The sequence below is a fragment of the Hibiscus syriacus genome, unplaced genomic scaffold (assembly GCF_006381635.1).
Source record: "Hibiscus syriacus cultivar Baekdansim isolate YM2019G1 unplaced genomic scaffold, ASM638163v2 tig00112344_pilon, whole genome shotgun sequence".
NCBI classification, from domain to species: Eukaryota; Viridiplantae; Streptophyta; class Magnoliopsida; order Malvales; family Malvaceae; genus Hibiscus; species Hibiscus syriacus.
Genome location: NW_024063307.1, coordinates 775,070 through 787,806, shown reverse-complemented (window position 1 = coordinate 787,806; position 12,737 = coordinate 775,070). Strand labels below are relative to the sequence as shown.

At 34.2% G+C, this 12,737-nt stretch overlaps 1 protein-coding gene across 1 annotated transcript; it reads right to left on the bottom strand.

Moving 5' to 3' along the window:
* Positions 1–8,934: 8,934 nt before the first annotated feature.
* LOC120178179 (cysteine-rich receptor-like protein kinase 15) lies at positions 8,935–10,583 on the bottom strand. Its single transcript, XM_039184114.1, has 3 exons — positions 10,502–10,583; positions 10,260–10,409; positions 8,935–9,261 (listed from the first exon to the last, which is right to left on the bottom strand). The coding sequence occupies exons 2-3, from the start codon at positions 10,401–10,403 to the stop codon at positions 9,091–9,093; spliced, it is 315 nt and encodes a 104-aa protein (XP_039040045.1). The 5' UTR covers positions 10,404–10,409; positions 10,502–10,583; the 3' UTR covers positions 8,935–9,090.
* Positions 10,584–12,737: the final 2,154 nt, after the last annotated feature.

The following is a 12,737-nucleotide window of genomic DNA, read 5'->3' as shown; positions in this document are numbered from 1 at the left end:
TGTTTTATAGATGTCCAGACACGGTAGTTCTAGAAGTGAAGCGGGAGATGACAGACCCACTGAAAGTAGCAATTCACATGCCCTGGCCAGGCAAGGTGAAAAGCTGACACCTTCTGGAATGCCTGTGAGTGATCAAGATACGTTCTTCAGAACATTGGATGTTGTCTTGGCACGTTTCCAACCTTCTATTACTTCAACTCCGAGAATGAATATTGCAAAAGAGTTGAAGAGCTTAGGAGCTCCAAAGTTTAGAGGTGAAGCCGAAGAAGGTTCTGTAGCTGCGGACCTTTGGCTTAATGATGTGAAAATTATGCTTGAGGGACTTCATTGTTCTGATGTTGACAAGTTGAATGGAGTAGTATCTTTGCTCCGAAGGCAAGCCATGATTTGGTGGACCAACGTTACATTAAGAATGTCTGGTGATCAAGTAACTTGGTCCTTGTTCCTAGAGGAATTCAAACATAAATACATTAGAGATCAGTTCATTCGACAAATGAAACAAGAGTTCATCAATCTGAAGCAATGGAACTGTACAGTTTATGAATACGAATGTGAATTCAACAAGCTGAGTCACTTTGTTGCCGAGCTTATTCCTACAGAGAAGGATGTTTGTGATTGGTTCGTGGAAGGTTTACGTCCAAGATTGAAGAAAATGTTAATTGTGTTAAATCTATCCTCGTTTCAAGAAGTCGTGAATCGTACTAAAGCTTCAGAAATAGCTTAGAATGAGAGGTTCAGAGATTCCCGGGCTCAGACATCGAAAAGATCAGGTGAATCATTGAGTGTTACACCATCAAAAAGGGGCAGAGGTATGGGTTCTCGACCTCAAGCGAGATCAGAGTCTGTGATATCCTCTGCGAGGGGATCAAATACGATGAGGAGACAACAAACACGATCAGCGAGATCTGGAGATTGAAGATCTAATCCGAGTCAAGTTAAACCATGTCCACATTGTGGAAAGAATCACTCGGGGATTTGTAGGATGATTTCTGGAGCCTGCTTCAAATGTGAGGACACCGAAAATTTTGTTTGGGATTGCCCATATTAGCTGGTGAATCTGCTCAGCCAGAGAGGTCTACCTCGGCTACCCAGAGAGGAAGAGGTAGAGGTAGAGGTAGAGGAAGAAGTCAATCAGAGTCATCAGCTCCATAAGAGATACGTTCTACAGCTTGTGTGTATAATCTCAAGACTAATGAAGATCGAGATGACCCAAAGATAATAACAGATATTTTTCAGTTGTATGACAAGAATGTGTTTGTATTGATTGATTCGGGGTCTATATATTCTTACATTTACAGTAAGTTAGTGAAATAATTGAATATTCCATTAGAATTTACTAGCAGTGAGGTGATAGTGACTAATCCGTTAGGGCACAGTACTCATGTCAATATGATGTGTTGAGGGTGTCCCATACGAATTCAGGGAATTGAATTCCTTGCTAATATGATGGAATTACCTTTTGATGAATTCAAGGTGATACTGGGAATAGACTGGTTATATCGTTACTATGCTAATGTTGACTGTAGACTGAAAAGAGTAACGTTGGGAAGTCCATAAGGGGTAGAAGTTGTGGTATTTAGTGAAAGATGAAATCAATTAGCAAATGTAATTGCAGTGGTGTCGACAAAGAAGTTACTGCTACAGGGATGTCAATGGTTCATTGCTAATGTACTGGATGTTAAAGCTATAGAGAAGGGGATTGGAGAAATTCCTATAGTCAGAGAGATTCCTAACATATTTCCTGCAGAGTTACCAGGTTTACCTCCAAATAGAGAGGTAGAATTTCAGATTGAGGTAATGCCGGGAACTGTACCTATCGCCATGGCACCATATAGAATGGCCCCAAAATAATTACAAGAATTAAAGATCCAATTACAAGAATTACTGGACAAATGGTTTATCAGACCAAGTGTTTCATCGTGGGGAGCTCTAGTTTTGTCTGTTAAGAAGAAAGATAGATCAATGCGTCTTTGCATTGATTATAGGCAACTCAATAAAGTGACCATCAAGAACAAGTATCCCCTTCCACAAATTGACGATTTATTTGATCAGTTAAAGAGAGGATAGTGATTCCAGATGATAATGAGTTGAAGAAAGACTTGTTAACAGAAGCTCATTGTAGTCTATTAACTATGCATCCGGGAGGAAATAAAATGTATATAAATCTCAAGATTCGATATTGGTGGCCTGGAATGAAGAGGGACATTACATAATTTGTATCTAAATGTTTGACGTGTCAGCAAGTCAAAGTTGAGCATCAGGTTCCGTCAAGACTGTTGCAACCAATGTCTATTCCTCAGTGGAAATGAGAGAATGTAACAATAGATTTTGCAACGAAGTTACCTTTAACTCCGAATAAAAGAGATTCAGTCTGGGTGATTGTAGACAGATTGATTAAATCAGCTCATTTTATTCCTGTACGAGTTGACTTTTCCATGTATAATTATGTCAAGTTGTATATCAGGGAGATTATACGTCTACATGGTGTACGTGTTTCCATTATTTCGGATCGAGATTCTAGATTCACTTCACAGTTTTGGAAGTCATTACATAGAGCGCTGGGAACTCGGTTGAACTTCAGTACATCGTTTCATCCTCAAACAGATGGACAATCTGAGAAAACTATCCAGATTCTGGAGGATATGCTGAGAGCTTGTGTTATAGAATTCAAAGGATCGTGGGAAAAATACTTGTCACTTGTTGAGTTCGCTTACAACAATAGTTATCAATCAAACATCAAATGGCACCCTATGAAGCTCTTTATGGAAGGAGATGTCGTACACCCCTAAATTGGTTCGAGCTTAAAGATAAAGAAGTTATTGGTCCTGAATTGATACAAGAAGTTGAAGAAAAGGTCCAAATAATTCAAAGTAATCTCAAAGCAGAACCTGATAGACAAAAATCGTATCCATACCTAAAAACAAAAGGAATTGAATTTCAAGTCGGAGATAAAGTGTCTTTAAAAGTCTCTCCATGGAAGAAGGTTTTAAGGTTTGGCCGAAGAGGAAAGTTGAGTCCTCGGTTCATTGGACCTTACGAGATCGTAAAGAGAGTTTTACCAGTGGCATATCAACTAGTGCTGCCACCTGAAATGGAGAAAATCCATAATGTCTTTCAGGTCAGTGCTTCAAAAATATCGATCTGATCTCTCCCATTTTGTAACTCCAGAAGAGGTCGAGATTCAACCGGATTTAACGTATGAGGAAGAACTGGTTCAAATCTGAACTCATGAAGTTAAGCAACTAAGGAACAATACTATTTCATTAGTCAAAGTATTATGGAGGAATCACAAGGTAGAGGAAGCAACATGGAAGCGTGAAGATGATATGAGGAATCAATACCCCTATCTCTTCGTGCAATGAAAATTCGAGGATGAATTTTCTTAAATGGGGAGATTTATAACATCCTCAATACTGGATTAGTGATTAAATTATAAAGTTACAAAATTTGGTGATTAAAGTATAATGATTGAATAATATTGTAATTTGATATAGGATTAAATCGCAAGGGAAATGAAATTGAAGGACAAAATGGTCATTTGCAAGGGAAAATAATTAAGATTGCTTATATTTATATCAGCTACACGTGGAAGAGAAAGAAGCAAAACACAAGGGTTCTAGACTTCTCTTCTCCTCCTTTTTTCTCTGTGCGTGTGAGCCAATGTAAAGGTAAGAATTCTTATTAGTTGTTTATTAGCTGAGATTTAAGTTTGGTTTTGATCCTTAGAGGCTAATTAAGCTTAAGGAAAGCTTAATTTGTTTTAAACCAACAAGATGAAGGGTGCATGAAGAATTAAAGGTTAGGCGTTCTTGAATGAAATTTCGAAATAAAGTTCATAATGAGAATTGGAAGTTGAATTTAACTTGTCACCAACTTGTTTAAGGGATATGAAGTGTTAAAATTAGATTTAGAACATGTTGGAATTTGAGTGAGATTCTTAAATTCTATATGGAGGATTGGATTTTTAAGTTTTAGAGGTATTGAATGGATAATAATTAGTTTAAGTAAGTGTATGCAAATTAGGGATATAAAAGGAGGTGAATTATGAAGTGGTGAGAGGATTATGAAGGGATTTTCGTGCTTAAAATAACATTTCTGGGTTTTGTGCTTCGATACACATTCAATGTGTACCGATGCACTCTCAAATAAATAAACATCAAATGCAATTAGTGCATTGATGCATAAGGAGTGCATCGATGCATGCATCAATGCACTCCCTTAAGAAGAAAACATCGAATATAGTTTGTGTACCAATGCACAGGCAGTGCATCGATGCACACCTTAAGGAATGCATCGATACACTGTAGAGTGCATCGATACATACCTTTATTAAGAGATGAAAATAACCTATCTTTTAGCCTAAGAAATGATAGTTTAGAATATATTAATTAGTATATTGATATGTATCAATGTATTACTATGTAGATAGGCCTGTAAACGAACAGAACGCACACGAACGGAGGTATGTTCATGTTCGTTCATTTAAAAAATAAACGAACACGAACATAAAAGAACAAATTTTTTTTTGTTCGTGTTCGTGTTCGTTTATTAAGGAATATAACTTGTTCATGTTCGTTCATTTAAAAAATGAACGAACATGAACATAAATGAACACGAACATAAATGTTGGAGACCCTACCTTCCATTGTTCTTTCTTGAAAAATAGTCGACAATGCAAATCAACCAAATCTACAGTGATAAATAGCGTAAGAGCTGATTAACAGTGATGAAATGTTTGAAGATATTAAATATTTCAATCGATCTTTTAAAGATATTAAATGATTCACACGACTTTAATTTAATGCTATAACATTTATCTTAGTGGTCCAGATTACATATGAACAATCATTTTCCACTACTTTATTCTAATAAATTCGCTGGCTAAAAGTTTTGTAACATCAATGTCAGACTTTAGTGAGGTTTGTTAATAATGGTCCTTTTCGTTGGCAGAGTAGAAAATTTAACAACATGAAGATTTCGAACGATAAAAATTGGACTACAATGCAATAACATATATCTGAAATCCCTTCGATACTACATATCGTAACTGATATTATTGCTAAACCACAATTCAAAATTTTAATGTACCTAAAGTCTACTCCACAACTAAAGGTCACACAAGAACTATGAAAACAAAAGTTCATTGTCAAAGTGTATTTTCTACTTATTAATGGGTTCTTCCTAGAAAACCTATTACTTCCGCTATTACACTCATTTTCAGAAATTGCATAGAAACCTTTGTTTTGTTTTCTGGCAAATTATATATATATTTTTCTTTACTGATGCTCATATTCTTCCGATTGTTACCTTTATCTTCCCATCTATTTCTAGAAAGAAGTATGATGTTTTCTTGAGTTTTAAATGTAAAGATACCCACAATAACTTTAGATATCAAATATTAAGCCAAATAAAATAGAGAAAGAGATGAACACAGACCTGTAAAACTTCATATTGCACTATAATATAACTTGTTTTGAAGCTTTCAGCGATCGTCTCCACTCTCCAGTGAACACTAGGGTTTGGGAAAAAAAGGGAAAATGAATATAGGTACGAGGTGCCTCACGGGTTAACATATTATATTTAATCTCCAAATAAAATTGGGTTAATTATGGAGTTGGTAATCAGAATATCAGATTAATTAATATTTTTAAGATATTTACAAATTGGTCACCAAAATTGATTTAAGAAGATTGGGTTAAACATAAATGAATGAACATAAACAAACATAACCGAACGAACATAAACGAACATAACCGAACGTTCACGAACGAGACCTATGTTCATGTTCGTTCATTTAATTAAACGAACACAAAATCTTGTTTATGTTCGTTCATTTAATAAATAAACGCACATAAACGAACTTCCCACCGCACGGTTCATGAATGGTTCGCTGAACGTTCAGTTCATTTACATGCCTATATGTAGATACAGAACGTAATATTGTTCCGGAACAATCGAAAGATTAGTATCGAGTCAAGCAAGAAAGGTTAAGGTGAGTGCATATCCTAAATGAAATTGTATTGAGATAAGACTTGCGATGAGTCTATCTCATATAGTTGAACTTATAATTTCATTTTCATGCACATGCATTTTATATATGTGTTCATGTTATGGTAATTTCATACATGATTCATTTAGGCTTTAAATATGAACTTATATGAATGAATTCAATTATATGAGAATCCATTCAAGTAGGGGAAATAATGGAAATGATCATGTGTACTCATATGAAGTGAATTACGTGTTTATGTGAAAAGTGATAGAAGAGATATGGAAATGAGAATTTTATTTATCATTAAGCCCATGTTATTTAAAATGAGAGATGTAGGTATAATTAGCATGCCAAGAGTCGAGGGATTATCAGTGGTCCTTCGGGATATAGTGGTCCTTCGGGACAAATATTCAGTGCCCCTAGTGGAATTTTATTCAAGTTGTGGTGACAAATTGTGCACAACCTCAGTGTACTCGCGTACCTTCTGTTCTCGATAATGTACATGGGCAATCCAAAGATAAATTAAAGTGAAATTAGCATAAGAATATATGTTTTATATGTGCATGTCACCATCATATATGTTATAGTGTAACATATGCATGCAAATTAAAATGTCATGATCAGATGGTAAGAATGCATGTTCATGAATGCATTGTTATATCTATATATTTATATTATGCCTCACTAAGTCTGTGACTTAGCGTGTAAGTAATTTACACACAGATACCAAGAAAGCAAAAGGTCATAATTAGGAGTGGCAATGATAGCATCACTACTAGAAGATCAGATCAGAAGTAATTAACAAAGTATATGTTTTGTTGTATTTAGTGTGTTGTCATGTAAATAGTTGTTAACTACGAATGCTCTGGTCGGTTTTATATGGATTTAGTTAACTTTTTGTAAGTCAACAACTTTTATTGTAATGAAAGTTAAAAAATTTCTTTGGTTTTCTTTAAGAGTCAAAGTTTGAAAAGTCAATGTGACACCTCAGACTCGTATCTGGGTCGGGTACGGGTTGGGGGTGTTACAATTAGAGCCTCCACTTTAGGTTAGATTTCATTTTATTCCTCTAATTTAGGGAGTGATCTAAGTTGGCCCTCGCCTTCATGCTCAAGGGACCATCTCGATTATTCGATTTAATAACTAGTTAAAATCAAATAGGGTTAATATTAGATCATCTATTTCTAGATTTAGTGCCCTAGGTTCTTTAAATTACATAATTTGACACTTTAGGATATAAACAATAGCATAATTATAAATAATAAAAAGTTGTTTGGTTGCATTTGGATTTAAAATAACAAGGCAATGTTGATTTACCAAGGATTTAATGGCGTATCCTCCGTATTATGCTCAGGGGGTGATTGCTAGTAATTCTCGAAGTAGATGAACATCCTTTTTAAAACTCTTCATTTTTAAGAAAAATATCGAGGCAATAAACGATTATTGGGCTCCCACATTCATACTTGGGGGTGAATATTATTGGCTTTAATAAACTAACACACTCTTCAACTCTGCATCTATAGTGATTTCTAAATTAAATAAAACTTCGAACTCAAAACTTTCGATTTCAAATATAGGATAATCGACTAGATACCAATTTTTTTGCGCCGTGGGGATGCTAATGCTTCCCCACGCGTAACTGACTCTTGATCCTGTTTTTTGGTTTTTGCATACCCCAAACTTGATATTTTGATAAAATAAAAATGTTTCATTAAAATTATATGGTTTTTATGGTGTTCCAATCGAACCTTAAAATGATTGGTGGCGACTGCCAACATTTCCTAAAATCATTTCGCAAACATTTCAAAAACCCCATCATTATAACTTGTCGGCCTTTCCCCCGAGGGGCCGGTTGCGACATAATTTTACTTGAATTGTAAGTAACTAGAAATGAAAATAACTCAAATAAAAAACAAGTAAAATTGAAAGCAATTCGAATTTAATTTACTTAAATATGATCAAATCTAATATATCAATACTTTTATACATAGTCAATTTGACTCATACCCAATTCAATCTAAATTGACTTAAAGATCTAATGGTTGGTCCGAATAAAAAGTTGATAGATATGATATTGGAACGACCCTGTACTCTACTTGATTTGATTCCCAAATGCCACTTTCTAATGATGATGGCTTTGAGATGTTCGGTTATTTTGTTTTGCGAAGGTAATACCATGGTTCATGAGCGAGGAGTTTGACCACATGCCTCAACTATGCCCTGTTATCCTGCCCATAAATCAATCAAATGAAACTTTACACGAGAATATTTTTTTGATTAAGTTAAGGTGATTATAAAGTAATATATGTTCTTAATACTCTCAATCATTTGATAATGACCGTTCAATCACCCTACTGCAGTCACTGATGCTCGAACGTGTGACTTTTAAGAACAACAACGATTTCTTTAACCACTGAAGTAAGTTTATTTGTGCACACACTAATCTTCTAGAATGTAATATCAATAAATTTTACATGTATTCAAAACCTGTGATTTATTATATATTACAATAATCACATCATAATAAAATTTATTTAATATTATTATATATTTTGTCAAAAAAATATATGTAAATTTACTATAATTGAAACATTAATGATACAATAATAATAATATATACAAATTATAATCATTGTTAAGTATTCGAGTGGATATGTTCAAATAAGAATGGACTTATGATTTTTGCTGGGGCGAAACATATTTTTCTATAGAAAATATTTAATATACATGGAAGAACTAATATTTTGATAGAGATAGGAATTCAATTTTGAATTTATAGAACGATAGTGTAAAGTTAAAGAAATCATATGCAACATTTTTAAGGATTAAAGTAGACACAGACAGTGAAAGGTGAAATAAAATAAGAAAATAATTCATTTTGAAAGATAAGTACTGTTGTGAAAAAAAAGAGACTAAAAAGGACATGTGAAAGGCACATAAACTATTACAAACAATGTTTATGTGACGAGAGTTTGAAGGATCATCGGCCTTCTTCAAGAGATGCAGTGATTTCAGTACTAATCTTCGCCTTGACGTAGAAGCTGTGCTAGAAAGTGTTCTCCTCGTCAGAAAAGCAGGCTGCTTCGGAACCGGAAGGCTCACAGTTTCGCTACCGAGCAAGACAACATCGTTGGACATGTTGGGGCGTTCGCCGGGATCTTCCTGCACGCATAACAGCCCGACATTGCAAGCACCTTGACACCTCGCTTGCGTCGCAACTCGTCGTCTGTTAAATCCAACCCCTTACCTTCTTGCCACAATCTCCATGCCTGCAAAATCATTTACAATTTCCAATTGTCATAGTTTTCAGAACCGGACCGGTTAGCGAATCGGCCATGCTACCGGTTCACTGGTTCAATCGGTCGAACTGGTCCGACCGGTCGGAAGAATCGGACGACGTCATAATTATTTAAAAAATTAAATAAAAATACCAAAAATATTTAATAAAAAATAAGTTTTTATATCACAATTCATATTCAAAGCAAGTCATAACATATATAAGTTAAAAACCATAAAATCAAGTGAAACAAAATGATTCAAATTAACTACAATATAATATTTAAGGTAAAACATATTAAATAATAAATATAATTATATAACTATAATTAAAAAATAAATTTGGGGCTAAAAAAATCATAACAAAATGATATTGTTTGGTTTAAATTTTTTTTTAAAAACAATCTCACATGGCTAAGAAACATAGAAGATCATCCCAACTAACTTCTATAAATAATAGAGGTAATTTGACATTCAAAATTATGGAGCCTTTTGGTAAGTATTGAGTGAACTATTCTTTCACTTCAATTAAGCTCGAATTTTAGGCTTCAATCGAGCTTCTAATTTTTTTTTTGAGTTCAAGCCTTTTCGAGTTTAAGTTTCAATATTATATTTCGAGTTCGAGTTAAACTTCATAATTTTTAGCTCGTGAGTTTGAATCGAGTTGAGCTTACTTTTAAATTTTTCAAGTTCGAGTCGAGCTCAGCAATATTCGAGTTTGACTTGGCTCGTTTAACAAACGACGTTATTTGGTTTAATTTTAAAAAAAATTGGCGGTTTTTCTCGGTTTTTTCCGGTTTTCAGCCGGTCCGGTTTGAACGGTTCAGCGGTTCTGGCCGGTTCATTAGTAGCGGTTCAACCGGACTAGATTGAACCGGACTAGACAACGGTTCCCGATTAAACCGGCCGGTCCGGTCCGGTTTTCAAAACAATGCCAATTGTAAATCAAGAATACATGACATGGTTGAATGCAACGTTCATCTCTACTTACATAAGCAATTAGGCTTGGTGTATTTTCCACATGATAAAACCTCAGGTTCTTTTTCCCGCTAATGATCTTGAGCATCACTACACCAAAGCTGAAAACATCTGATTTTACCGAGAAAATCCCTTCTAATGCATATTCCGGTGCCATATATCACTGCATTTCAAAACAATCTGTACGATTAGATATGCAGATGGAAAAAAGGAACAGATTTGTGCTGCTGCAAATAAGAAAAATAAGGAACTCACTATGTTCCGACTACTCTTCCTGTGCTTCCTTCAGTTTGTTTTCCTTGGATCATCCGTACGAAGCCGAAATCAGATATTTTCGGATTCATCTCTTTGTTAGACTTGACAAAGTTGACCCGAATCTGATTACCCAAACCGATTTATCCAACTCAATACCCGACATTAACTCAAACATGATAATCAAATTTGATCTTATGCCCAATCCAAAATTTAGCAAAACCGAAATCAACCAGAACCGAAACTAAAATTAACCCGAACCAAAAGCAACCCGAATCGAAATTAACCCAACCCGAAAGTAAACCGAATAGATTGAAATTGTTAAAAGTTATTAAACGATAAAAGTTATTTTCAATAATAAAAAAATAATTTAAATAAAATTGATAATTTATTAATAATATTAGATTTATAATAAAATAATAGAAAATTTAAGAGGAATATAAAAGTAATAATTTAATTGTAAGATTTAAAACAATAATAAATAAAGTTTAATTATCTTACTTGTTATAAAAATATTAGATTTATAATAAAAATAATAGAAAATGACTAAAATAAATGAAATAATATTAGATTTATAATAAAAAATATATATAAATTTTACTTATATTAAGTCTAAAACTTAACAAATAAAGTTATGTATTATTTTTTAAAATTTAATAAAAATATTAAATTTATAATTGGAAATAAAAATTTTAATAAAAAATTTATTTATTTATCAAATAGTTCTCATTATAAACTTTTCATACGAGATCAATATAAAATTTTGATATCAAATTCTAACACGTATTATAGGATCATATTTGTGTCAAATTATCGATTTATCATCTTTAAATGATGGTTTAATTTAAAATATTGAACGATTGTGAATTGAAATTAAACCTAAATGATAAAATTAACAAATAAAAAGACATATTTTTACAAGTATATATCAATTATTATATATATACTTGATTTTGATTAGAGTCACAACCAATTCAACCTGAATTGTGCTGTTCTAAAAGTTGACCTAAACCGAAAATCAATCGATCCAATATTGACTCGACCCGAAATCTAACCTATCCAGTATTAACTCAACCTAAAAATCAACCGATCTGTTATTAACCCGACTAGATATTGACCTTATCCAAAAATCAACCGACCCGATATTGATCCGAACCGAAAAACAACCGATCCAATAATCACCCGACCTGATCTGATTCACCGTACACCCGAACTAGATCCGAACCAGATCTGATCCGATCTGAACAAAATTAAACTGAATTTAATCTAAACCAGAAATTACTCGACTCGAAATTACCCGACCCAAACCCGAGCCAAATGACCCGTTTACCACCTCTACTCTTTGTCTAGTAATATGTTACTAGTTTTCAGATCTCTGTGGATGATTCTCAGCCTAGAATCTTGGTGAAGATAAAGCAATCCTCTAGCGACTCCCAAAATGATGTTGAACCGTGTCGCCCAGTCCAATTGCAGGCTCAGCGATTGTCTTTAAAATTCGCCATCGAAGACCATAACATGTATATCAGATATTTTCTCTCTATGTTTGCACAATAAAATAGTCAATCTGGATTGAATAAGACGAGGTTTCAATGACTAACCAAATAAGAAAGAGTCTTAAGCTTTTGTTGGGCATATATTCATACAGTAGAATCTTTTCCTCTCCTTGTATGCAGTAGCCTAATAGCCTCATAAGATTCCGGTGTTGAAGTTTAGCAATCAACACAACTTCATTTTGAATTCATCCGAGCCCTGTCCGGAAACACTCGCCGCCAGCCTCTTTATAGCTATTTCTTGTCCTCCTGGAAACTTACTACCCTGGGATCGTAGTCATTAGCCTTTTTTGCTGCATTTGTTAAAATAGTATGCAGATTGTCTATAGAATCCGCGGTGCACTAAATTAGCCAACATAAAAGTATTGATCTATGGAAAGAGTGAAGAGTAAAGTACCTAAATCCAACAGTGGCAAACGGACATAGAGATCGTAGCCATCAACTTGGTCGTTCTGAATATTTTCGAGTTCGTCTGTCCATATTAACCATGAAAGTTGCCTGTTAGGGTCACTAGCATTTACTGAATATGCCTGGCACTGGCTGTTACCGAGGCATTCGACCTCACAGGCTCTCTCATCATCAACATCAAACGGTAGTTCTGGATATTTCCAGTTTCATCCTTTTCAAGCTCAAGAAGTAGATCCCGTGAGATGCAGAGTTTCTTGAGCAACCTTCCTCAAATTCTCCAG

Coding starts and splice junctions, on each gene's coding strand:
- LOC120178179 (XM_039184114.1), bottom strand. CDS start 10,403: ATGGCACCGGAATATGCATTAGAAGGGATTTTCTCGGTAAAATCAGAT. Junction 9,262..10,259: donor CACCAAGCCTAATTGCTTAT/GTAAGTAGAGAT, acceptor ATGATTTTGCAG/GCATGGAGATTGTGGCAAGA.